The sequence below is a fragment of the Geotrypetes seraphini genome, chromosome 2, assembly GCF_902459505.1.
Source record: "Geotrypetes seraphini chromosome 2, aGeoSer1.1, whole genome shotgun sequence".
NCBI lineage: Eukaryota > Metazoa > Chordata > Amphibia > Gymnophiona > Dermophiidae > Geotrypetes > Geotrypetes seraphini.
The window spans coordinates 68,530,117-68,557,078 of NC_047085.1; the positions used below are offsets into that span (position 1 = coordinate 68,530,117).

Below are 26,962 nucleotides of genomic sequence, written 5' to 3' on the forward strand. Positions count from 1 at the left end.
TGTAAGTAGCTTAAGTCAGTTCTGTTCAGAACTCTTTCAATTCTTGAAGGCTTATAAGGGCATGTTTTGGTTTACAGTATATTATTTTCAGGTCCATGCATTTGCATTTAGAAAAATATCAGTAGTTTTATCAGTAGATTTATTCTTTTTCTTTTAAAGAACAGGCATGTCAGTTATGAACCTGGCTATAAAGTAACACTAAGTAAACAAACCAGAATTAATAGTGGGACTTGGTCCTAGGATTAGATGGTATCCTATTTCAAACATTTTAGGCCATCTGTTTCTCCTCCTTATATTTGATTTTACCTCAACCATAAATGCAACTCAACCTTAAGGACTAAAGACAGAAATCAGAGTTATTCTGCTTTTTATTATTGCAAACTACAGTAACTCATATCATTGTCAATTTAATCCCCCTCTTATTCTTTATTTTGCACTTGCAGGTATGTCAAAATGACAAATAAAATCCCAGATGTTAGAGTGTTGATAAAAACTCCACCTTTACCCAATTGTTTGATTTAAGCTACTTGGGATATGATGTCAAATCTGACAGAATCCTGAAAACCACACCCAATATTCATTAAGGTTTGTAGTGATTTGTATGGCTGTCTACAAGCCGTACCACTGCGTCAATTCCCACTGAACATTTAAATATTTAAATTGTCCTTTAGTTTTTACAAACAAAGAATTCATTTCATATTGTTTTAAGTATTAGAAAGAGTATATATTTTGTTCAATAAATGATTGGGGTCACTGGGCTATGTTCCCTTTAAGCTGAGCACTTAAGCATCGCTCATACATTCTAGGAGAGTCGCTCACAGATTTTATATAGTCGTTCACAAAAATAATTGCAAATCTGGAAAATTGTAGGTTTTTAGAACTTGTCGCTAAGATAAGAAAAAATTTGCATGCACCTGGCCTGTTTAGACTGTAAGCTCTTTCGAGCAGGGGCTGTCTTGTGACTCTGTACAGTGCTGCGTAAGTCTGATAGCACTATAGAAATAATTAATAGTAGTAGTAGTAATTCTTAAGAGGGAGCATTGTCACTGGGTACTATGAATAACTTATTTGTGCCATACATTATTTTAGGTTGTCATATCTAATTTATGCTGGCCTTTACAAAGCCGCAATAGCAGTTTCTACTGTGGGTTAGCAAGGTAAATGCCCCAATGCTAATAAGAACATAAGAATCGCCATACTGGGACAGACCGAAGGTCCATTAAGCCCAGTATCCTATTTTCAACAGTGGCCAACCTGGCCAGCAGTAGAAACCTCTACCACGGCTTTCTAAAATGTATTCCAACAGCATCAAGACACTTGTACAAAGAGAGACTGTTACCCAACTGCAGGTAAATTATAATCAGACCACGGTATTATATAATATGTGCATGGAGATCACAGACAGTATCCTACAGCCCAGGTGTCCCTCACAAATGTAGTGGGGCAAGTCCAGGTGAAAGCAGTGTCTTGCCATGGCTTCCCTACCCAGTTGTTGTGGATCAAGACTTCCCAGAATTTGGAGCTATCTGGACTAAGTTTACTGCTGATCCCCAGGGAAAGGAGGAAGATTTCACCAAGGGCTTTCCTTTGGAGGACCCTGACCTCTATATAAAGCAAGGGTGTCAAATGCCGGTCCTCGAGGGCTGCAATCCAGTCGGATTTCCCCAATGAATATGCATGAGATCTATTTGCATGCACTGCTTTCATTGCATGCTAATAGATCTCATGTATATTCATTGGGGAAATCCTGAAAACCCGACTGGATTGCGGCCCTCAAGGGCCAACATTTGACACCCGTGATATAGAGGATCTAAAGATGCCTAAAACCTGACAACAATGGTGTGAAATATTGAACTACCTCTTGAACTTGGGAGCTGCAGTTGATGAGGATTCAGTATCAGGAGAGCAGGAACAGGATATCCCAGACCCACTGGGATAGCATGCTCGGAATGGAGTGGGGTTGGGTTCCTAGGAGATTTTAACAGCGCCCAGGCCAAAGATGAGTCCCTTAAAGAAGAATGGGCTAAGGTTGTGACTGTGGATGGGAACCCCATGGGCCATCAAGATTCCTCTAACATAGCAATCCTGTACTTTATAATTAAGAGGGATCTGGTGTATAGGGTGGCCAAGGGAACCCTGGAGGGAGAAGTGATAAAACAGCTGTTAGTTCTGTAGCCCTACCACAGGCAAGTCAAGCAGTTAGCCCATAGTAACCTGCTAGGAGATCACTTGGGCAAGCAGAAAACCCAAGAACAGATTCTGGCCCATTTTTTTCTGACCAGGCATATACAAGCAAATAGCATTATTCTGTCAATCTTGCCCAACCTTCCAGTTGAGTAGTCCTACAAGGGTTCCCCTGGCCCCTCTTGTGCTTATGTCCCTGGTTAAACTCCCTTTTGATCGCATGGCTATGGAGCTACTGGAACCTCTGGAGTGCACTACCCAGGGCAACAAGTATATTTCAGTCACTCTGGACTACACCACTCAGTATCCAGAGGATATTGCTCTATGCAACATGAAGGTCACTACAGAGGTCACTGTTTTGTGGAAAGTCTTCACCAGGATGAGAATCCCTACAGAAATACTGACAGATGAAGGGACCAGGGTCATGAAGCAAGTGTGTGCCCTCCTAAAATTGAAGGCTTTACAGACATCTGTTTACCATCCACAGATGGATGGCCTGGTGAGGCATTTTAATAAGACTAAGAAAATTTGTGGCAGAAGATGGAAAAAAAATTGGGATTCTGTTCTTTCATATATGCTGTTTGCCATTCGTGAAGTACCTCAAAGTTCAACAGGGTTTCTCCATAAATTGCTGAATGGGTGGAAGCTGAGAGGAATCCTGAATGTGGTTTGAGAAGCCTATGAGGAAGAATCTGGTTGAGGGAGGAATTTGGCTGAATATGTACTCACCATGTAGGAGAGACTGATAAAAGCTGGGAAAGGGGCTATATTGTGCTTGAAGAAGGCTCAAGTGGGTCAATCACGAGCCTAGAGCCAGAAAGTTGTGCAGAGAGTCTTCCAGCTGGGAGACAAATTTAGTCATCCTTCCATTCTCTGAAAGTAAGCTATGGTGTAAGTGGAAGGGACTGTACGAAATAGTGGAGAAGACTGGACCTGTTAACTACAAGATAGCTCAACCCAACACAAGAGATAATCAAATTTTATTAGCAATTCCATCTCTGAGCTATATAAATACTAGGAGAAATACCATCTTTTCTGTGGTTGTTCCAGCCCTTTGGAACTCATTACCAAACACATTAAAAGAGATAACATCCCTCAAGAAATTTAAGTCATCTCTTAAGACATTCCTTTTTAAAGATGCTTTCCAAGTTTAACTGTCCTTATAAGGATTTTTAAACTTTTATTAGTCCATCTGTATTAGACCTATTTGTTACAACCCCACCCTCTTGTTTTTTTACCTGGTACCCTATCTTTTCTTAAAATAATATTGTAGTTCTCCCCATTTTCCTTCTGTATCTGTTTGTCCAGTCATGTGTCTTGTTTCCTGTCCTATTATGTTAATTTGTTTTTATGGTATATTATTTGTATTACCCTGACACGACAGGCACCCTACCGGGCATTGTTGAGCTGAGGGGGAGGGTATGTGAGGGAGTCTATAGGACACTACTGGATATGCCCTCATCCTGTAGACTCCCTCACAATATCAGAACCACCTTGACAAAGGTAGTGCTCCTTTTTAGGGGAAGTGACACAGGAAGGAGGAGTAAGGGAAGCGCTACCAGAAAGTATAAGATACAAGGGCAGAACTAGGTTAGGGAGGCCCAGAGGGAGAAGGAAGGCCCCAGAAAACTCCTTAATTACAAACACTAGACATTCTGTTGGCTGAGGTAAGTTAAATCTTTTTCTTGCTGAATACTTGGGAACCTGACGCTTAGATCTGGCTAGGACCAGACCTTGTTACCTGGCTGCAAGAAGACTGTTCCAAGTAGGGCCGGATTAATGAATAGGCCCAGGAGGCACATGCCTAGAGCCCGAAATTGTAAGGGGGGCCCACTCGTCGTTACCTTTCCAATTTTTTTTTTTTAAAACGGCCATGACAGCAAGATCAGGCCCCCCCTCCGATGACAGCAAGATCGGGCCTCCCCCACTGATGACAAAAAGATCGGGCCCCCCTCCCCCCAATGACAGCAAGATCGGACCCTCCCTCCCTCTGATGGCAGCAAGACCGGGCCCCCCTCCCCCTGCTGACAACAAGATCAGGCCCCCCTCCGATGACAGCAAGATCAGGCCCCCCTCCCCCCAATGACAGCAAGATCGGGCCCCCCTCCCAATGACAGCAAGATCGGGCCCCATCACGGCATCGACAGCAAGATCAGACCCAGCACTTGTAAGCGATGCTCAGCCCAAAGTTCCCCTCTGACGCAGCTTCCTGTTTCCGCCTGGGCAGTTCGCATCAGTGGGAAGTGTTGGGCTGAGCACTGCTTGCAGGTGCTGGGACTGATCTTGCTACCCTCTAGCTATACGAGCGTTCTTCGTCTATGAGATGGCAGCGGGAGCCTCTACAGCAGGTGAGCGCCGTGGGAGGAGTGGCTCCGGGATGCTTGAAGAGGGAGTTTCGGAGGGGGGGTGTTTGCTGCAGGTGTTGGGCGCAGTGGGGAAGAAGAAGCTGGAGAGGAGTGCGGGCTGCAAGCACTCCGAGGAGCTGAGAGGGAGAAGTGGAGGAGTAGATGTCAGAAGGAACATGAGAAGGTGATGGTGGGGAGGGTTACAGGCCGCAAAAAATAATGAATAATGTAAGTGGTGACCCGCGCGAAGGTGAGGGGAAGGGAGGGAGCTGGGCCTGGGGTGGAGGCTCGGAGTAGGAGAGAGAGAAAGGGGCAGTTGGGCAGATGATGGAAGTGGGGAGAAGGGAGAGAGAGAAGAGGGGAGACGGATGTCAGTTGAGAGGGGAGAGCAGATGCTGAATGGAAGTGGAGAAAGAGAACACATACTGGATAGGAGGGGAGAAAGAAAAAAGCATATGCTGGATGGGGGGAAGAACAGAGTTAGTGATATAGTGGAGGGGTGAAGGAAAGAGGTGGCAATCTGTGGGTAGGCACAGTGAAAAGAGGGAAACTGAGGACTGAATAGTAAGAGAGAATTTAATTTAGACAAAAGAAGAAAATAGAGAAGAGAGAGATGCCAGAGCATGGGGGAAAGGGGGAAGGAGATAGAAATATCAGATCTGAGTGGAGGAAATGAGAAGAGAGAGGGAAATGGAAGGGGAGAGATGCCAGACCTTGAGGGGAACAGAGGGAAGAAGATGGATACCAGACCAAGGGGGCAAGGGAAGGGCAGAAGGAGAAATGGAAAGATGGAAGGTGGTTGACAGACAGTTTCTGGAAGGGGCAGACAGTGGATGGAAGGAAGAAAATGACAAGATGAGGAAAGCAGAAACTGGGAGACAAAGGTTGTTAGGTCCCATCGACTCGTGCTCGAGTCCTAATCCATTATTAGATGAATATTGGAGAAGAGCAAAGAACACCAAAACCCTCTATGCCTATGCTTCATCGACTACAGCAAAGCTATTGACTGTGTGAATTACAATAAACTATGGAGAACTCTAGTGCAAATGGGAATACCCAAATTCAGCTGATAGAGAGCCTATATGAAAATCAAGTCGACAAAGGTAGAAAAAAAAATTATATTTTTTAATTTTTTGTTATAGGATAAAGTAGTATTGTAGCTGTGTTGATAAATGTTTATAAATAGAAAATGGAAATACAATCATTGTTTTATTGGACTAATTTTAATACATTTTTGACTAACTTTTAGAGGCCAAATTCTCCTTCCTCAGGTCAGGTCAGAATACTGTAACAGCAGTATACTTTACTGACCTAAGGAAAGAGGGTTTGACCTCTGAAAGCTAATTAAAAAATGTATTAGTCCAATAAAATATCTTATTTTCCATTTTTTTTATTTGTTAATTTGTAAAGTGATTTGAATCTCCTTATTGTCTGCTGATCTTCTTTTGATTGACGTTGGATTCTTTGGTGGACAGCTTGCCTTGTTGTTTTGTTACAAATTAGCATACATGGAGTGGAAAGTAGAGAGCTGCACGGGAACGGGGATGGCGGGGATCCCGCGGGTTCCCCCTTTGGGTCACGGGGATCCTGTGGGGACGCCCCCTAGGGTTGCCGGGATCCCGTGGGGACGCCCCCTAGGGTCACGGGGATCCCGTGGGGACGCCCCCTAGGGTCGCGGGGTTCCTGCGGGGTTGGATCGCAGTGCACGACTCGAGCCGCGAGGGTAGTCTCCTTCTCCTTACCTGCCCTGCCGCAGCACACAGACGACTGGAAGTCTTCCCGATGTCAGCACTGACGTCGAATGGAGGGCTTAAGCAAAGCCCTCCCTTCCTCCGACGTTAGCGCTGACATCGGGAAGACTTCCGGTTGGCTGTGTGCAGCAGGGCAGGTAGGGAGAAGGCAATGGCGTATGAAAGGGGGGGGCGGTCCGCCCCGGGGAATGTGCACAGCCGGTCAGGTCCCCGATCGGCCGACAAACCTCCCTGCCCTGTAGCCGCGAATCTAAATTACCTCTTACAGCAGCTTCAATACTCCAGCTGCTGTAAGAAGGTAATTTAGACTCGCGGCTACAGGACCGGGAGATTTTTCCGACCGGGCCTGTTCTGTTGTCGGTCGGGTGGGGAAGCGCCACAAAGGTAAGGGGCAGGGAGGGAGAAAGGAAGGAAAGGTGGAGTGGAGAAGAAAAGACGCTTAAGGGAAATGGGTAAAACTGAGGGGGGAGAAGGCCGCTGAAAGCACTTGGGAAGACAAAGGGGTGGAGAAGGACGCTGAAAGGACATGGGGAAGACGGGAGGGGGGAAGGATGCTGAAAGCACATGGGGAGACAGAGGGGGGAGAAGGACGCAGAAAGCACATGGGGGAAGACAGGGGGGGAGAAGGACGCTGAAAGGACATGGGGAAGGCAGAGGGGGGAGAAGGATGCTGCCTGACAGGACATGGGAAAGATGGGGGGGAGAAGGATGCTGAAAGGAAATGGGGAAGAGAGAGTGGGGAGAAGACGCTGGCAGGGAAGAAGACAGAGATGCCAGACTATGGGGGGAGCGGAGGGAAGAAGATAGGTGCCAGACCAATTTGGGAGGGGGGAGAAAGGGAGAGGCACAGTAACAGAGCAAATGGAAGACATTACATTACATTACATTAGTGATTTCTATTGCGCCTGTGCCTTGCGATTCTAAGCGGATTACAAATTAGAAGAGATCTGGACATTTCCATGAGAATTACATAACAAAGATTCTTGTAAGAATTACATAACAAAGATTCATGTAAGTTACATGTTACAGTAGAGCGTTACAAATAAAAGATATCTGAATTTTTTCGAGAGAATTATATAGCAAAGATTCAAGTAAATTGCAGAATACAATGGAGAATAACAATATTTTCGGGTAACAGAAAAACGTTATCTAACATTGAAGGAAGAAGTTTATTGGACACAGAGAGAAGAGAGACAGTGGATGGAAGGAATTGAATGAGAACATGAAGAAAGCAGAAACCAGGCAACAAAGGTAGGAAAAAAATTCTTCTTTTTTTTTTGCTTCAGGATAAAGTAGTATATTAGTTGTGTTGATAAAAATTTATAAATATTATAGGCTCTGGTAGAAACCCGTTTACAAAGTATGTATTCTTCCCAATTAATATTTCCAAATTAATAAAGTCTTTTTGCTTATTTTTAAATGGGTTTCTACCAGAGCCTTTAATTCAGTAGCATAATTAAATAAAATAACTATTTCTGTAGTATATAGGGACGGGCGAGGACGTAAGGGATTCCTCACGGGGATGGGCGGGGACGGAGGGGATTCCTCGAGGGGACGGGTGGGACTTTGGCGGGGATGGGTGGGATTTCTGTCCCCGCGCAACTCTCTAGTGGAAAGTACCAGAGGAGTTACAGATTTGATTGTTTATACATATGGCTTAAAGTTGGATGACAGAGTGAGGCAGTTGAGACGAGTTGCAAACTTGGTTATTAATATAGACTTAAGTTCTGGATAGTATTACTGCTTTACAATGCATTTGAACACTTTTATATACGTATGGAAAGGGTTCAGAGTTAAAGTCCTGGGCAAGTAGATGGGAAGGGAAGGAGAGGGGGATTTGTTCAGAGATGTTTGGGGCTTGCATAGAACTAAAACTGTACACTGGCACTGGTATGGTAATCTTTGTTGTTTGTTTTGAATTTTATAATAAAAGAAATACAAGTGGAAATAAAGAAGTAAATAATAAAACAGGTAAATAAATGGGGGCGGGATGTGGGTGGGGCAAGGGTGAGGGGTGTGGGCAGGGCAGAGCTAGGGGGCCCACTGTACTTGTGTGCCTAGGGGCCCTCGAAGAATTAATCCTGCCCTGGTTACAAGACTGTGTTTAAGGTATGGCTGTTACAAACCACAGTCCATATATTGGGTTTTGTCAGTCACAGGCCCATCTCAGGACTTTTGAGCCAAAATACTACCCCTTCTATGCCTGGCCCTGTGAAGTAACAGGTTGCAGGATTTTCCTTTTTGAGTTAGTAAAGAATTTTCCTTTACCTTCTGTGCTCATGTCTGGCTGTTTTGTACCGACCCAGATCCCAATCTGCTTGTTCTGTTACAGCAGCTTACACCCATTCTATGGCATTGTCGCATAGGATGTGAAACAAAAACAGCTTATGTAAGTAAAGGATTAGAACCTTTTTCTGCTATGATGATCTTCCCTTTGTAGTTTCTTTCCATGATGTTTTCAAACGTGTTTATTAAAGTTAGCACATCAAAAAGGATCAAAGGGAAAGTTGGTAAGGGCTCAAAAAAAATCCAAGTGCATTGTGTTGTCTCATAGAGAAGTTATGTAGATTTGAGTAAACAAGTGTAAATTGCTGAGGTTTTAATGAAAATTTTCTACAATCATTTATCTGAAGTAATTCTATACAATAACATCTGTACAGCAGATGGCCATGATATAAAAAACCAGAGCTGCCTTCTCTCGCCATTTCAACAGTACTTCTGAAATGTTTTGTCATTGCATTCAGTTTGGTTCAGAAAATAATTCAAGAAGTGTAGCTGCTGCAGATGGTTGCAGTAGTTATGCGATTGTTAAATCAAAGACACGGTGAAGTGTCTGCACATTAGTTTCAGAATGTACAAATTTTAGCATTAGCTCAGTTGTGCTCATGAGTACCTCTAAAAAATTTTTACAATTTTTTTCTTTTATTTGTTTCAATACTTGCTGCTTCTTTTTTTCATTTTGAAAATTGTAATAAAACATTAATCAAACAATACACTTGTACAGAAAAAGTGCTTTGAAAAGAACTCTAGAAGAAAATACAAAAAAAGAAAACAAAAAGATACATCCATGTACTCAAGCACTTAATTTCCCTCCACTCCCCATTTCCATAATAAGGAGGCAGGCTGACAGACCAACATCTCAAGTATCCTAACTACTGAACATTTACATGGCTACTTGAAACGCTTGGGCCATAGAAACTACTGGACTGTTGCACACAAGAACAAAGCCTATGCTGGTCTAAAGAAAATAAACTGAATGCATTTATATTTTACAATGCACTTTCATGAAAATTTGTGAATTTGCTCACACCTAAAGCATCACAGAACATTTAAAAATAAGTTCCCTGAGATGCTTCCGAGTCTCTTTAGTAACATCAGAGAAATATCCTGACTTAAACACGTCAGAAAAACGTATCTTTGTGCTTAAAGAAAAGTCATAGGGTCTGTCCCTGTCCAAATAGCTAAAAGTTTTCTAACATTTCTATTTGGGAAGTCTTCCAAGTTAGAGCACAGAATTAGGATTCACAGTTCTACTGGCTAATCTCAGTTTATTGTTTAAAGTTTAAATTATAAATTTTATTTTGAGTTGGATCTCTATAATCCAATTAATTCAAAGGTTGATCAGAAAAAAATAGCTGCACAATTTGTGAAGTGGGCTTTATTAAATCATGAATCAAAAAAAATGAAGAAAGTACAGTAAAAAAGTGAGAAGTTATATGTGTGTGCTCGCTGCAAAGAGCTCCTAGCTCTCAGAGAATGAGTATCTTCCCTTGAGGCTAGAGTAGCAGACTTGGAGGAGCTGAGGGAGACAGAGAAGTACATAAAGGAGACCTACAGAGATGTTGTAGAGAAGTCCCTCCAGTCTGGTAGCCCCTGTGCTGCCTTGGAGGAGAGAGGTCTCCTAGAAGGAGAGCGTCACCCTGGTGAAGTAGGAAATAATCCTGTAGCTAGGACCTGCCCACCAGGGGATGCCTTATCCTCTCACACTGAGGATGTGTCTTCAGGGGCTTCTGCCCAGGAGGGAAAAGTTAGGATGGCAGCTGTAGTTTGTGATTCGATTATTAGGCATAGATAGCTGGGTGGCTGGTGGGCGTGAGGATCGCTTGGTCACTTGCCTGCCTGGTGCGAAGGTGGCGGACCTCACGCTTCACATAGATAGGATTTTAGATAGTGCTAGGAAGGAGCCAGCTGTCTTGGTACAATGACATAGGAAAATGTGGGAGGGAGGTTCTGGAAGCCAAATGTAGAAAGCTGAAATCCAGATCCTCCAGGGTTGCATTTTCAGAAATGCTCCCAGTTCTACGTGCAGGACCCACAAGACAGGTAGAGCTCCAAAGTCTCAATAGTTGAGATGATGGTGCATGGTTGAGATGATGGTGCAAGGATGAGAGATTTAGATTTGTTAGGAACTGAGCAACCTTCTGGGAAAGGGTGAGCTTGTTCTGAAAGGACAGACTCCACCTTAACTTGAATGGAACCAGGCTGCTGGTGCTAACATTTAAAAAAGAGATAGAGCAGCTTTTAAACAGATGTGGGGGAAAGCCAACAGTCCCAGGAGCAGATGGTTCATAGTGAGGTATCCTTGGAGGATACTATTGAAACAGGATATTTAGGTAGTCCTGGTAGAGAGGTTCCAATAATGGTGAAAGAAAGCCAGGAGGGTTTAAGAGGAAGGCAGAATAAAAGACTCAAATTTTCCCCGTCTTCTCAGCAGCTGGTAGTTGCAAGGAAAAACACAATTTGAAGTGTCTATATATAAATGCTAGAAGCCTAAAAAATAAAATAGGAGAGTTAGAGTATATAGAACTGAATGATGAGATAGATATAATAGGCATCTCGGAGATCTGGTGGAAGGAGGACAATCAATCGGACACTGTGTTACCTGGGTACAAATTATATCGCAAGGATAGAGTAGATCAAATTGGAGGGAGGGTTGTGCTATATGTTAAAGAGGGAATTGAATCAAATAAAATAAACATTCTGCATGACATAGATAGTAGTGTGGAATCCTTATGGATAGAAATTCCATGTGTGAAGGGAAGGAATATAAAGGTAGGGTTATACTACCCGGGACAAAAATGAGCAGACAGATGAAGAAATGTTTTCAGAGATTAGGAAAGCTGGAGGAATGGGCAACAGTATAATAATGGAGGATTTCAATTACAAACACAAATGAAGGGAGGAAAAGGTTTTAATACCACTGTAATTTCCTAACTTATCCACAATCTATCTGAAGGATAAGACAAAAACCCATTACACACACACCTGCAGTATCAATGGAAACCCAAAAAATGGGAGAAAAAAGGCCTATTATGCTTTATATGGCCATCAAAAAAACTCCCAGTCAGAAATATTTTTCAAACTTTTTTCATTTTTAGGATTTCCAAAGCTGCTCATAACTTAGCGCTAGAGTTTAGACTTATCATTCAAAAAAGCCAGCATCAAAATTTAGAAACCAACATTTAGCTTGTTCTTCAATTTGGTCCGTTCGTTAGTGCTTCCCTGCACAAGGCAACTTCGGCAGTGTTTCCAACTGCCAAGGAGCTGGTCTTGGCAACCAACAGGGTCATCCCCATTTCACCCACTGGCTTCTTTAGGAATCTTCTGCAAACTCCTCTCCAATCTCAGGCTGCACAACGCCAGAACAAAAGCAAAATAACAATCCCCCCCAAAAACAACCAAACACAACAGCAGACATGTTTCTTCTAGGTGTCATGGTGAAGATGGTATTCATGGTGGTAATAGTTGCTGCAAGATGGATATTGGAGTTGCAGGCTCTTTCTTGCAGAGAGCACTTCCTAAGGATCTCAGAGGCTGGGATTTCTCTGTGCATAGTTCCTTCTTTCCAACCAAAGGTTGTGTCAGCTTTTCATGTCAACCAAGAGGTTTATTTACCCGCTTTTCATCCTAAGGGTTTGAACAAGCAAGATGAGATATTGCAGAGGCTAGGTGCGCAAAGAGTTAGAACATAAGGATATAAGAATGGCCTTACTGGGTCAGACCAATGGTCCATCAAGCCCAGTAGCCCGATCTCACGGTGGCCAATCCAGGTTACTAGTACCTGGCCAAAACCCAAGGAGAAGCAACATTCCATGCTACCGATCTGGGGGAAGCAATGGCTTCCCCCAAGTAGTTCTATTCTACTACGTGGTAAAGGCAAATGAGTTTCAGCTTTCTGACCATCTTTTTGTGTTAATCAGTTCAGACTAGGCAGACCAGCTTCCAAGGCTTCTGTCGCCAGATGGATTTGCATGGCAATTTCATTGGCATATATTGGCTGTGGCAAACAACCATCTATTTCTGTAACATAGTAGATGACAGCAGATAAAGACCCGAATGGTGTATCCAGTCTGCCCAACCTGATTCAATTTAAATTTTTTAATTTTTTTCTTAGCTATTTCTGGGCAAGAATCCAATGCTCTACCCGGTACTGTGCTTGGGTTCCAACTGCTGAAATCTCTGTTAAAACCTACTCCAGCCCATCTACACCCTCCCAGCCACTGAAGCCCTCCCCAGCCCATCCCCCACCAAACGGCCATACACAGACACAGACCGTGCAAGTCTGCCCAGTACTGGACTTAGTTCAATATTTAATATTATTTTCTGATTCTAGATCCTCTGTGTTCATCCCACACTTCTTTGAACTCAGTCACAGTTTTACTCTCCATCACCTCTCTCGGGAGCACATTCCAGGCATCCACCACCCTCTCCGTAAAGTAGAATTTCCTAACATTGCCTTTGAATCTACCACCCCTCAACCTCAAATTATGTCCTCTGGTTTTACCATTTTCCTTTCTCTGGAAAAAATTTTGTTCTACGTTAATACCCTTCAAGTATTTGAACGTCTGAATCATATCTCCCCTGTCCCTCCTTTCCTCTAGGGTATACATATTCAGGGCTTCCAGTCTCTCCTCATACGTCTTCTGGCACAAGCCTCCTATCATTTTCGTCACCCTCCTCTGGACCGCTTCAAGTCTTCTTATGTCCTTCGCCAGATAGTCTCCAAAACTGAACACAATACTCCAAGTGGGGCCTTACCAATGACCTGTACAGGGGCATCAACACCTTCTTCCTTCTACGCCTCTCTTTATACAGCCCAGCATCCTTCTGGCAGCAGCCACTGCCTTGTCAAACTGTTTTTTCGCCTTTAGTTTTTTGGACACTATCATCCCAAGATCCCTCTCCCCATCCGTGCATATCAGCTTCTCACCTCCCAGCATATACGGTTCCTTCCTATTATTAATCCCCAAATGCATTACTCTGCATTTCTTTGCATTGAATTTTAGTTGCCAGGCATTAGACCATTCCTCTAACTTTTGCAGATCCTTTTTCATATTTTCCACTCCCTCTTCGGTGTCTACTCTGTTACAAATCTTGGTATCATCTGCAAAAAGGCAGATTTCCTTCTAACCCTTCAGTAATGTCACTCACAAACATATTGAACAGGATCGGCCCCAGCACTGAACCCTGAGGGACTCCACTACTCACCTTTCCTTCCTCCGAGCAACTTCCATTAACCACCACCCTCTGGCGTCTGTCCAACAGCCAGTTTCTAACCCAGTTCACCACTTTGGGTCCTAACTTCAGCCCTTCAAGTTTGTTCAACAGTCTCCTATGAGGAACTGTATCAAAGGCTTTGCTGAATCTAAGTAAATTACATCTAGCATATGTCCTTGATCCAGCTCTCTGGTCACCCAATCAAAAAATTCAATCAGGTTCGTTTGGCACGATTTACCTTTTGTAAAGCCATGTTGCCTCGGATCCTGTAACCTATTTTATTCAAGGAAGTACACTATCCTTTCTTTCAGCAACACTTCCATTATTTTTCCAACAACTGAAGTGAGGCTCACTGGCCTGTAGTTTCCTGCTTCATCCCTGTGACCACTTTTGTGAATAGGGACCACATCCACTCTCCTCCAATCCCCAGGAACCACTCCCGTTTCCAGAGATTTGTTGAACAAGTCTTTAATAGGACTCGCCAGAACCTCTCTGAGCTCCCATAGTATCCTGGGATGGATCCCGTCTGGTTCCATCGCCTTGTCCACCTTCAGTTTTTCAAGTTGCTCATAAACACTCTCCTCCGTGAACAGATTTAGTATGGTACAGCTTACTAGAAAAAATGCATTGGGAGAAGAGGGTTTACCAAGTCTGTCAGTTTATTACAGTGGTGACCCTACATTCTATTACTGTAGAATGCACTATCAGATGAACTTACAGTCACATTGGGTTCCTCTGGAGCAAGCCTGTTAGACTCCCTACTCAGTAGCTGAATGAGTGACAAGATAAAGCCTGGGCCAGATAAAAGGTTGAGAAACATGGAAAAAGCATGTTCTGCTAAACTGCTGGAAAATAATTTTAGAACTGGAGGGCAGAGTCTCAGGGTTATTTCCATACAGCTAATTGCAAAATTTTCAACCTATGGCCTCTTTAGGACACTTAGGGAGCAGTTGGGTGACTTAGGTCTCTGCTTTTGCATAGATTTCACTCCTCAAAGTCACTTTTTCACCCATGCTCAGTTACAAGATTTGGTGAACAGGAAAAGTGTCTGATTATCAATACTTTCAATTACATAATTAAAAAAAAAATAAATACAGCTATTGAAACTGTTCTGTTTAAACAGGGTCCTAATAGAAAATACTGTCCAAAATATACTCTACATAAGGCAAGAGGACAAAACAAAGAACATGCAAGTGAACTAGCGTGGGAATATTGGTAGGGAGAAAAATTTGAGATTCAGAAGTGGGAACAAATAAATAATTAAATGTTTGTCTGCTTGGAGATCACCAGCTATAATCAGATGCAATACACTTTAATAAATTGTGTATACTGGACCCCCTTTACAGGGGATGGCGAGGAAAGTTTATATTGGTGGAAAGTCATTGTAGAGGCTAAGATTGAATATCTTTGGTGGAACTGTGGGAAGATTAACAACTTTTGGAAACAGTATCTCTCAAATTGCTACTTGGATAGGGGTGGACCAGAGGCATGACCCAAAATGGTCTCTTTGGATTCAGTCTAGGGGAAACAAAGTGGGAGGACTGCACAGATCTGAGCTATAGTTTATATTTAGCAGCTAAAATGACCATTGACATAATTGGAAAGGATCGGCAGTTCCAACTTTTGAGTATGTAGAGGGTACTTTGTTCGATAAGTTTATTACTTAATGAGAGTTTTATTACTGAAATTCTACTTTACAAATATTTGTATTTTTTTACTGTATTATTGTATTTCATTGATTGTCCAGCTCTTTTTAGTGTAAACCGCCTAGAACTTTTGGTTATGGCGGTATAAAAGAATAAAGTTGTTATTATTATTAGCAGTGCAAGAGCTGTGAACACATAAAAATATATCTGAAGCAAAATATAGACTTGACAGTTATAAGTGAAAATGGGTTCCTATTGTGTAAGATGATAGCTGTGATTTTATTATATTTAATATTATTAATAGTGATTTCCTGACCTCCATGAGGCCAGGTATTTAGACAAGTTTCTGCTTTTAGACTGGCTCTTGTTTCCAGGTGGAAGGAGGGATTGGGAGAGTTTAAATGTTTTAAAGCACCAAGAGTTTGTAGGTACTCTGTTGGGGAAACAAAATGCAATGCTATGGGGGGGGGGGGGGAGGTCCGCTCCAGACCTACCCCCATAATAATAGTACTAATTGCAATGCCATTTTTCCATTCATTTTTCATACATACACACAATATAATCTTATTAACAATAGATAATGGTTAACCACAAAATTAAACTATGCAAAGCACACTGTATGCTTCTCAACATTCATCCCTACAAGAACACTTAGTCTTGGTCACACATCAGAACACAGATTACCCATATGCAAATACAGGACCACAAACTAAAAGTATTAATATACACAAATGAAAGGTGCCACATGAAAGGCTGCTTAGGAAGCTGTGGAACCACGGGGTGGGAGGGGATGTGCACAGATGGATCAAGCACTGGTTGTCGGGTAGACTGCAGAGGGTCAGAGTAAAGGGCCAATATTCTGACTGGCGGGGAGTCACAAGCGGTGTGCCACAGGGATCGGTGCTGGGGCCGTTACTCTTCAACATATTTATTAATGACCTGGAAAAGGAGGCAAAATGCGAGGTCATAAAATTTGCAGACGATACCAAACTGTGCGGCAGAGTTAGGACCAGGGAGGAGTGTGAGGACCTGCAAAGGGACCTGGACAAGCTGGAAGACTGGGCAAACAAATGGCAAATGCGCTTTAACGTGGAAAAATACAAGGTCATGCATATAGGGAAAAAGAACCCGTTGTTCAACTACAAATTGGGGGGGGCATTGTTGGGAGACAGCAGACTTGAGAGAGGCTTGGGTGTGCTGGTGGATGCATCACTGAAGCCATCTGCACAGTGCGCAGCAGCCTCAAAAAAAGCCAACAGGATGCTGGGCATCATAAAGAGGGCCATAACAACCAGGACGCGGGAAGTCATCATGACATTGTATCGAGCGATGGTGCGTCCACATCTGGAATACTGCGTTCAGTATTGGTCGCCACACCTCAAGAAGGACATGGCGGTACTTGAGAGAGTCCAAAGGAGAGCAACGAAACTGGTAAGAGGGCTGGAACACTGCCCATACGCCGAGAGGTTGGATAGGCTGGGGCTCTTCTTTCTAGAAAAAAGGAGGCTCAGGGGAGATATGATAGAGACCTTCAAGATCATGAGGGGCATAGAGAGGGTGGATAGGGACAGATTCTTCAGACTGAAGGGGACAACAAGTACGAGGGGGCATTCGGAGAAACTGAAGGGAGATAGGTTCAAAACAAATGCAAGGAAGTTTTTTTTCTCCCAAAGGGTCGTGGACACTTGGAATGCGCTACCGGAGGAAGTGATCAGGCAGAGTACGGTACAGGGATTCAAACAGGGATTGGACGGATTCCTGAGGGATAAAGGGATCGTGGGATACTGAGGGAGGAGCTGGGATGTAACACAAGTATAGAAAGCTAACCAGGTAATAAGTATAGAAACCCAACCAGGTCGTGCATGTGCAAGACCGGAGGATTAGGACTTCGATGGGAAGATAGGACTTCAATGAGAAACCAAGGTGGCAAGGGAGCCCCTTCTGGTGATTTAGACAGGTCGTGACCTGTTTGGGCCGCCGCAGGAGCGGACTGCTGGGCAGGATGGACCTATGGTCTGACCCGGCAGAGGCACTGCTTATGTTCTTATGAAACCCTAAGATGCCAGACTCTTCATGCAGTACAACCCTAGGGAAATAGAAAGAAATTAATTTCTTCCTGAACAGTGCAAAATATAGCCAGCAAATATAAATGCTCAAAACTGACACATTTCAATCACTAAATTGAAAATAAAATCATTTTCCCTACCTTGTTGTCTGGTGATTTTATTTTTCTAATCATCTTTACTCGGACTCTGGTTGCATTTCTGTCTGTCTGTGCTTCCAGGGCCATCTTATTCATTTGCTGTTTTTCTCTCCTTCTTCACTTTCTGCCCTACACCCATCTTTGGCATTAACTTTTAACATTCAGTTTTCTTCCATTTTTCTGCTTTCTTCTCAAAATCTACTTTTACATGTCTTCCCTTCCCATCCATCCATGTGTACCATCTCCTCCCTCTTTCTTATCCCCTATTCCCATCTATTCATAAGAAGCATTTCTTCTATCTCTCTTCCCTTCCACACCCATCGCCGAGCACCATATCCTACCCCTCTCTCCCTTGCCCCTCCATCCCTGTGCACCATCTCCTTCTTCTCTCTCCCTCTCTCTCCGTAGTCTGACATCTCTGTCTTCCCTCCCCCTCCTAGGATCTGGCATCTTTCTCTTTTCCTTCCCACAGACTGGCATCTCTCTCCTCTCCCATGGTCTGGCATCGCTCTCTCTTTCCCTCCCTCTTCCTGTGGTCCAACATCTCTCTCCTTCTTTTCCCTCCTTCCCACAGTCTGGCATCTCTTTTCTGCTTCCCCCAATCTGCCATCTCTCTCCTCTCCTTCCTGCAGTCTGGAATATCTCTCTCCCCTTTTTTCTTTCCATTCCCTGGTCTAGCATCTCTCTCTCTCCCCTTCCAGTGGTCTGACATTTCTCTCCCCTCCATCATTCTTCTCCAGAATCTGATCTCTCCCTCCTCCTTGAGTCATCTCTCTTCCTTCCCAGTGTAACATTTCTCCCTCCCTTACTCCTTTTTGCCCCCTGCAGTCCAACATCTCCCCTCCCTTAATCCTTTCTGGCTCCCTCCCAATCCAACATTTTGCCCTCCTTTCCCTCGACCACTCCAATATTTCTTTTGCTCTGCCTCCTGCATGCTTCCTCTCCTCCTCCTCAACCAACATCTCTCCCTCCATGAGTGTAACTTTTCATTCTCTGCTCTCACTCCCTTCCCCGAGTGTGACATTTCTCCTTCCCTCCTTTTTGCCCTCCCCATCCAATATCTCTCCCTTTCTCTCCATGTCCAACACTTTCTGCCTTCTGCACACGTTCCCTTTCTCTCCTCACCATTTCCCTCAAGCATTTCCCTTGTGCACTCTCTCTGCCCTGGCTCTTCTCTACCCTGCCCCATGGTCCACCTTCATTTGCAGCCCAAAGGACATTGCCAGTGGCAGCCAATCACATATGCTACTACCATACCGCTGGCATTGACATCTCTACTGTGGGCCTGCGTCTGATGAAATGGAAATTACATCAGAGAGAGCAGTCTGCAGTAGGAAGAAGAAGCCAGTGACGGAAGCAGGGCAATATATGTGATTGACTGCCGGCAGTGATGTCGTTTGGGCTGCAAAGTATGACCGCCCCTGCTCCAGACAATGATCCTGCCAAATTTCCTATGCCTATGTGTGGAAGGGATTAGGAGATTTAATAGTGGATTTTATGTAACAGCATATTTGACTTTAAATAATGATAGCCTTTATTGGCTGTAATGTGTAATACTTGTAAGATGTTTGCTTGTTTCTTTGGTTACTGGATTGGCTGTACTGCTAAGCTCTTGATAATAAAGAAAGGCATTAAGAAAAAACGTTTGCTCACTATTTAGATGAGAAATAAAGGACTAACCTAATATTTTAAATTAAATACTACTGTATTTTGAAAATGGAACCCCTTAACAGGTTAGACAAATAATCACAACATTCTGACCACAGATGTTTCGGTATGCTACATTTTAATAAAAAGAAAACAACATACCTGAAGTTTTATGTCCAGCCTGTACATTGAGGCTTCCTTGTAGGTTAGCTAATGATACCAAAAGACAAGGTTTATCCGGGTGTGGTATAGTTTCCATGGAAATAACCATCTGAGCAGTATGAATGGAAATCTTCTGAAAGTAAGAAACTGTTAACCACATGTTGTCTTGGACAGGATCTTTCTGAACTCCTTCGCTACGCAGAGTTGAGCCAGATTCATTTTTATTGCTACAATTTGATGCTGATATCTCATCTTTGTTTGAAATTGTATTGGATGAGGCAGAAGTCTCCATACTGATTTCAGACTCATTTGGGGTCAGGATCTTCTTCAGAAAACAGCTTATCTGATCCAATTTGACAAAACTCAGGTTTGCTTTCAAAGGTCTTGACAGTTCTAAATCGACATCAGCTGTAGAAAAGTTAGAGGGATATGAAAATTTTCAATAGAATGTTAAATTGTACTTTAAATTATTTTTCTAATTGTAAAACAAGCATCAAGTAGTTACAAATAAAGAGTACCTGAAACAACACAATATCAAAACAGTGGGGGATAATTTCATAACAGGATGCCCCTATGAAATATCAAAAAATATGTCTATTTTATTAATGTCACATAGCAAGCAATGCCGTTTATTTAAAAAAAAAAAAATAATAATAATAATATATATATATATAAGCTCTCAGAGCTATACCTAATGATGCACAAATTGATATCTACTCTGGTCTTTATTTGCTGTCATTTATTATGTTACTATGATAAGGAGTAAATGTCTGCGTATATGTTAGATTTATATTTCTAAATTTTTCTATAGTTTATTATTTCTTTTAACACTGTATAATAAAAGCCACTTATCTGAGCAGAAAGATTTAGAAATATAGATCCAATGATGAATGGAGTGGATGTGGTGAACATATTACCATCACAAAGCCAAAAAAAGAGAACCTGCTGAGGATCTAAAAAATTGAAATGAGAAGGTCGAATGGATATATGTGTTGAATACAAAGTGTAACCCTGGAAATATAGCCGATAATATTTGGTATACGTCTAAGTATACTTTAGGTCAGTGGTCTTCACTCACAGCAGTGATATAGCGAGGGAGGTAGGCATCCAGGCAGTGGCGCCTGGCATCGCTGCACCACGCGTCTTCCCACTATTCCCTGCTGCACTATGCAACCCCACTCCCCATCTTCTACCTGCTGCTCACACCGGCCTCAGCTCCCATCTGACATAACGTCATCGTCCCGTGACCAGGAAGTGATGTCACAAGTGAGCTGAGGCTGACGCTAGCAGGAAGTGGAAGATGCTGCTCATGCTGGCGAACATCTAAAGAGGTACGCCTGGGGTGGAGAGGAGGCGAGGCATTGGCACCCCCCGCGAAGGCAGTTACCAGGTGGTCTGCCCCCTGTGTCCACCTTATTACACTGACTCACAGTGCCTGAAGGCCACCAATGGATCAGCTTTTCAGGATATCCCTAATGAATAATGAGAAAGATTTGCATACTATAGAGCAGGGGTGTCAAAGTCCCTCCTCGAGGGCCGCAATCCTGTCGGATTTTCAGTTTTTCCCCAATGAATATGCATGAGATCTATTTGCATGCACTGCTTTCATTGCATGCTAATAGATCTCATGCATATTCATTGGGGAAATCCTGAAAACCTGACTGGATTGTGGCCCTCGAGGAGGGACTTTGACACCCCTGCTATAGAGGTAGCAGACATGCTAATCTATCTTATACATATTCATCAGGGATATCTTAAAAACCAGACTCACTGGTGGCCCTGGAGACAAAGCAACTCCATTCCACCCAAATATATACCCAAGAACACCTAATGAAAATCATTTTTCTGATATCATTATTAACAAAACCTAGCAAAACTACCAAAATATCAGGCAATGTGCATTCCCTGAAGAACCCCCATTTACTGAACATTAGCGTAAATTTCAAAAATTGCAGGCCTATATCCCACACCCTTGGGATACATGAAGGGGTAAGTCCTTTTGTTAAGCCTCTTCATCAGCATGTTTGCATAGCTCAAGTAGGCACTTATAAAATTGCCCAGTCATATCATTCATAAAAACTAGCCCTTGGAAAACACGGCCAGATTCTAATAATGATGCTGTAAGTTAGGCGGCTTTAGGAGTCCTAATGCCACCTAACTTGTTTTAATTGGTTCAACTGGCACAGTAATTGACTGCACTGATTAAAACCCAATTAAAATGAGGGCACCTCCAAACCCAGCGCCATTTGCCTAAGGTGGTGCCTTACAGCACCTTAAGGCCACTATGGGCGTAGTTAATGCTGAAAGTGTCATTAGGCATCGTTAGGTGCCTCTTTAGATGTGATTCTGGTGAAAGGTAGGTGCCGTAAATGTAGGCCTTTAAAACCCTGGCCTACCTTTCCAATACCTTTTATGGAGAAGCAAATCTGCAAATGGTGCCATGTTTGGAGGTGCTGCCCGATAATGGTGCCTTATGCAGAATCCATCCCATAATGCCTACTTTTTTGCAATATCATTATAGGTGTTTCAGGAAGTAGAAAATGGCTGGAGTAGGCTGGGATTGGCACTTGTACATGCACTTTATGAAATGCACTTATAGGCGCCGATTCCTACTAGCATATACATGGATTGAACCTGCCTTGCAGCAAGTGTATCTTTGCCAGATTGCTTTCGGGTAGGCTATTTTATAAAGGCATTCTGTTATAAAAATTTGTATATGCACGCCATGTACAAACACAGATATTTTGACCTGGTCGACCACACCATTCTCCTGGAATGCCTAGCGCACATAGGCATCTCAGACCAGGTCCTCAATTGGTTTCAGGGGTTCCTACAAAATAGATCATACAAGGTACTCAAGAATAACTCTTTCTCATACTGCTGGGACAACACCTGCGGGGTCCCACAGGGCTCCCCCCTATCCCCCATCCTATTCAACATATACCTAGCCTCACTAGGTAAACTCTTACACAACCTAAATCTCAAATTCTTAATTTATGCAGACGATATCACAATAACCATCCCATTAACCAACTTTTCACAAGAACTACTCGACCACATCTCAAACACTCTCAACCAGATAGAACTCTGGATGCTTTCATTCAGACTGAAATTAAACCCAGACAAAACAAAATTTTTCCTAGCCTCCCCCAAAGATAAAATTAAGGAAACCACAATTCAACTAAAAGGAAAGACCTTCCCCCTTGATCCGACCATAAAAATTCTGGGAGTCACGCTGGACAAAAACTTATCTCTAGATAACCATACCGACCTCATAATTAGGAAAAGCTTCTCGGTACTTTGGAAACTTCGCACCATAAAAAAACACTTCTATGACAATGCATTCCGCCTACTTGTACAATCCTCCATCCTCAGCATCCTCGACTACTGCAATATCATCTACCTTAACGCCACTAAGAAAACTACCAGGAGACTAAAAATAGTCCAAAATACCGCGGTGCGCCTCATCTTTGGCCTAAAGAAATGGGAACATGTCACCCCTTTCTATCACCAACTACACTGGCTACCATTTGAATCTAGAATTCTTTTTAAATTTGCATGCTTCTGCTACAAATCGGTTAACGGCTCCTCCCCAAGTTACATAAACACACACTTTAACCTTTACTGCAGCAACAGGACATCACGGAGAACTCAATTGTTCGCCTTCCCTTCGCCTAAACACTGTCCTCTCAAAAGATTCCTTGATAGAACTTTTGCCTTCCAAGCAGCCAAGTCGAACCCATGGCTAGCACAGATGATACTCGAGGCCCCCACTTACCTATCATTCAGAAAACTACTAAAAACGTACCTTTTCAGCAAACACGACCCTTAATAATCCATTCACCTCACATGACACTTACCCCACCCCTGCCCCCTTCCTCCTTCACCAGTCCCTCCCTCCCCCACTCTCTACCTCCCCTACCTAGCTCGATCAAACCTGCAATTTCTGTAATATTGTTGTAAACCTGCCCTCTTTGCAGACAGTTAAGAATCGCTGTAATTTCACGGCTGACTGCGGCAAAGCACTGTAATTTATCGTAATTCAGCCTGCAATTTGCTGTTAAAAATACTTCTAATTATGCTGTAAATCTGCTTCTAATTTTGTAAACCTACTTCTAATTTTGTTGTAAATCTGCTATTCAATGCAGATCATTTGCTAATTGATGTAAACCGCCTAGAACTCACTGGGTATGGCGGTATATAAGAATAAAGAATAATAATAATAATAATTTATAAAATACATCCATACAGTACATTTCCACCTCTGCTTTTTCTAAACTATACCCCTACAAATGCTTACAAATTGCCTAAAAGTGGGCACACAACTTTCTGTGTACACACTTATGTGCGTATGTGGCTGTGCAAGTCTATAAAAGCCATATCCTATGGGTAAAATAGATTTTACATGTAGAAAAAGACTTTGTAAAACTATCCTTTTTAATTGTTCACAGCAACAGAGCGGTCATCAATGTCAGAATGTCCCCCATTTCTCACAATGGGAAAGAAAACACTGAGGTATTGTGGTATAAAAAAAAAAAATAAAGTTATTATTATTATATTGCTGCTCAACTTCTGCTGTGACACAAAACAGATGCTCATAGACGATGTGTTATCTTTTCAATCTAAGATATCTTAGGGCCCATACTGAGTCTAAAACCTATTCCCTAGCTAAAGAGGCACTTTGTTTTTGCTGAACAATAAGATCATCTTTAATTCCAAGTTCAGTTTATCTTTAATTTTACTGTAACTATGGAAAAGTATATGCTTCATTGAATCCACTTAGTCAAAAATGGTAACATCATGAATCTGTTTCTCAGTGAGTGAACACAGAATATCCAAAATTTATTAGAATCTGTCAAATGTTAAACAGGCAGAACCGAGGAATGCAATCTGTCTGGGAGCACCAACGTACCAAAGTCTGCCTTTATATTTTGCAAAACATACTTCTTTTAAAGATGCAAGTATGTAAGTTGAAATATCTTCTGAACCATTCATAAATAATTTGCATTAATAGAAAGAACAGATTCTTAGCTTTTGAAGTACATAAGATATATGGCTATTACACTGAGTCTTAAGGAGGTGAGGCAGAATCAAATATTGAAATGGAAACGGAACAAATTACTGTCTTTTTAAAAACATTTCAATGGACTTGCAGTTCCTGAGAAAAATGCATTGTGTCTGAAATAGCAGACTCTAAGCCTCATTATCTGCCTCAAAATATGAGACTTGATAATTTCTTTGGCAGTAGTTGTACTGACATTAATGAAATGTACTAACTGAATAAAAGTTTTACTTTCACAAAAATCTGGAAACTTTTTTTTTTTTTTTTTTAATATTAATACTATTCATAAATTAGGGGACTGAATATTTTTACAAAGCAAATAAATATTAACCAGAAATTCCCCAACCCTGAGAGGTCCTGTTTGTCCAAATTAGATGGTAAGCTCTTCTGAGCAGGGACTGTCTATTGAATGTTAAATGTACAGCGCTGCGTATACCTTTCAATGCTATAGAAATACTGGGGCTCATTTTTCAAAAAGATAGACATCCAATAGATAGCATAAACCAGCACTTGGACATCTTACTAGTCAAAATGCCCAAGTGGGCATATTCAAAACTGGTTTTTTAAATGTTTTTCTGGTCGTTTTGTCTCCAGTGCATCTAAATCTTAAGGGGGCTTGTTGTAGGCATGTTTTGGGAGGGTTTAGCACTTGGAAGTTTTATAGCAATAGTCAAACATTTTACAAAATGTCCAGGGCACAATTTGAACATTTTGGGCTAGACCTTTTTTTTTTTTTTTTTTTAAACAAATAAGGGCCAAAACAGTACCTAAATTGACCAGATGACTACTGTCAAATGGCCCCCACACACTCTCCAGTGGTCACTGACACCCCCCCCAAATATCTGCATGACATAGTGCATATCTGTCTCAATGCCAGCTGCAGACCTATGGCCAGCCAGTGGACTGCAGAGAAGGGGGCCCAGGCCCATATGCCACCCTAACTAGTACATTTGAGGTGAAAAGTGTGAGACCACCAAAACCCACTGTACTGCCATATAGGTAACACCTGCAGGCATAAGGGATATTGGGGTGGTAGACAGGTAGGTACAATAGGTTTTGGGGGGAGTTTTGGAGGGCTAACCATGCTGTATAATGTATGGGGGTTATAATGAGATATATACCTGATATCCTTAATGTGAAGTTCACAGCAGTGCCCCCTAGGGTGCCCCACTGCTCTGCTGGCATGTCTGTGTAGCCAGTCGATTAAAAATGCTGGCCCCTCCTACATGCAAACGGCTTGTTTTGGACAGTTTTAATTTGGACCTTTTTTTTTTTTTATAATGGCAAAAAAATTAGACGTCTAGCTGGACAAAACATGTAGGTGAGTCATTAAAAAACAACAACCCCAAAAGACAGATATTTTGCAGGTTTGAAAATGGACACTTTCTTCACCTGATTTTTGGATGTTTTTCTCAAAACTTCCAAAGTCGGACTTAGACATCCTATCGAAAATGCCCCTCCACATAAACTAGCATTTTTCTGTTACACGGTCAAGCCATTTTTGGCTTATGAATTGTTCATCTATCTTCACTCCCAGCATTCTCATGAGGAGTTTAACAACTTGTTTTATCATTCACCATAAATTTCGACTAGGTTCCCTACTGGGTATCATTTGATATTTATTTGGCTTTACAGAGCATGGTCTCAGTGGTCTAAACATGCATAAGAAAAAGAGTAAATAAAGGTCTGAACATTTCTTGCTCTTTGTGATGTGTAATTTTTTGTCTGTGCGAGATTTATGCATGTTTTTTAAATACACTTCTAATGTGTTTTAAATACACTTCTAATGTGTTTTACCAGTATTGAACCCCTCTTCATGTTTTTTGCATTCTTTGCTACATTACAGTTGAATCATGGGTAGGGTTCCTTTATGTGGAGTCCTATGAAATGTGATAGTATAGTTTGCAACATGGTGACTCACTGATAGAAAAGGCCAACATTTAAAGACCATAATGAAACAATGTAAGCAAAGAGGGGAACATCTTTTTGGATACTATGATCAGGATATTAAAAGAGGAATTCAGATGTTCCTGACAATTATAAAATGACTGAAGGGCGGGCTTATTACAAACAGCAAGCTCAGTCTTCTGTCATTCCACAGACACAGGAAGGGCCTCATAATTTACCCATTCCCATGGAATTAATCAGTCCATATGGAATTGCCGTGAGAGGCCAAGGATCCAGCTGAATTAGTCTGGGGCTGTTCCATGGTAAACTGAAATATCCTCACCTGGATGATGATCCCTCTCTCACATGTATCCAGTGCACTAAGTGCAAGGTACAGCATCATGGCCTGTTCATGTCACTGTCCTCTGCTGTTTGGGACTCAAATGTTGCTATGAACCATATAGAGTCCCACATGGTTCAAAACAGCATCTGAGTACTGGGTGACAGAGGAAGATGCAGTCAGGCGTGTTTCAGCTGTTCTCCTCCTCTTTTTGTCACTAGATTAATACAGGTTCTAG

The 26,962-nt window shown here is 42.4% G+C and overlaps 1 protein-coding gene across 8 annotated transcripts in view; it reads right to left on the reverse strand.

The window, feature by feature from the left end:
• Nucleotides 1–26,962, reverse strand: part of VPS13B (vacuolar protein sorting 13 homolog B) — a 1,237,203-nt gene that overhangs the window by 370,065 nt on the left and 840,176 nt on the right. For all 8 annotated transcript variants that reach the window (XM_033933145.1, XM_033933154.1, XM_033933146.1 and 5 more), the window contains one exon: nt 19,436–19,843. In XM_033933145.1, coding sequence (XP_033789036.1) covers nt 19,436–19,843 — 408 coding nt within the window. The remainder of the gene's footprint in view (nt 1–19,435; nt 19,844–26,962) is intronic.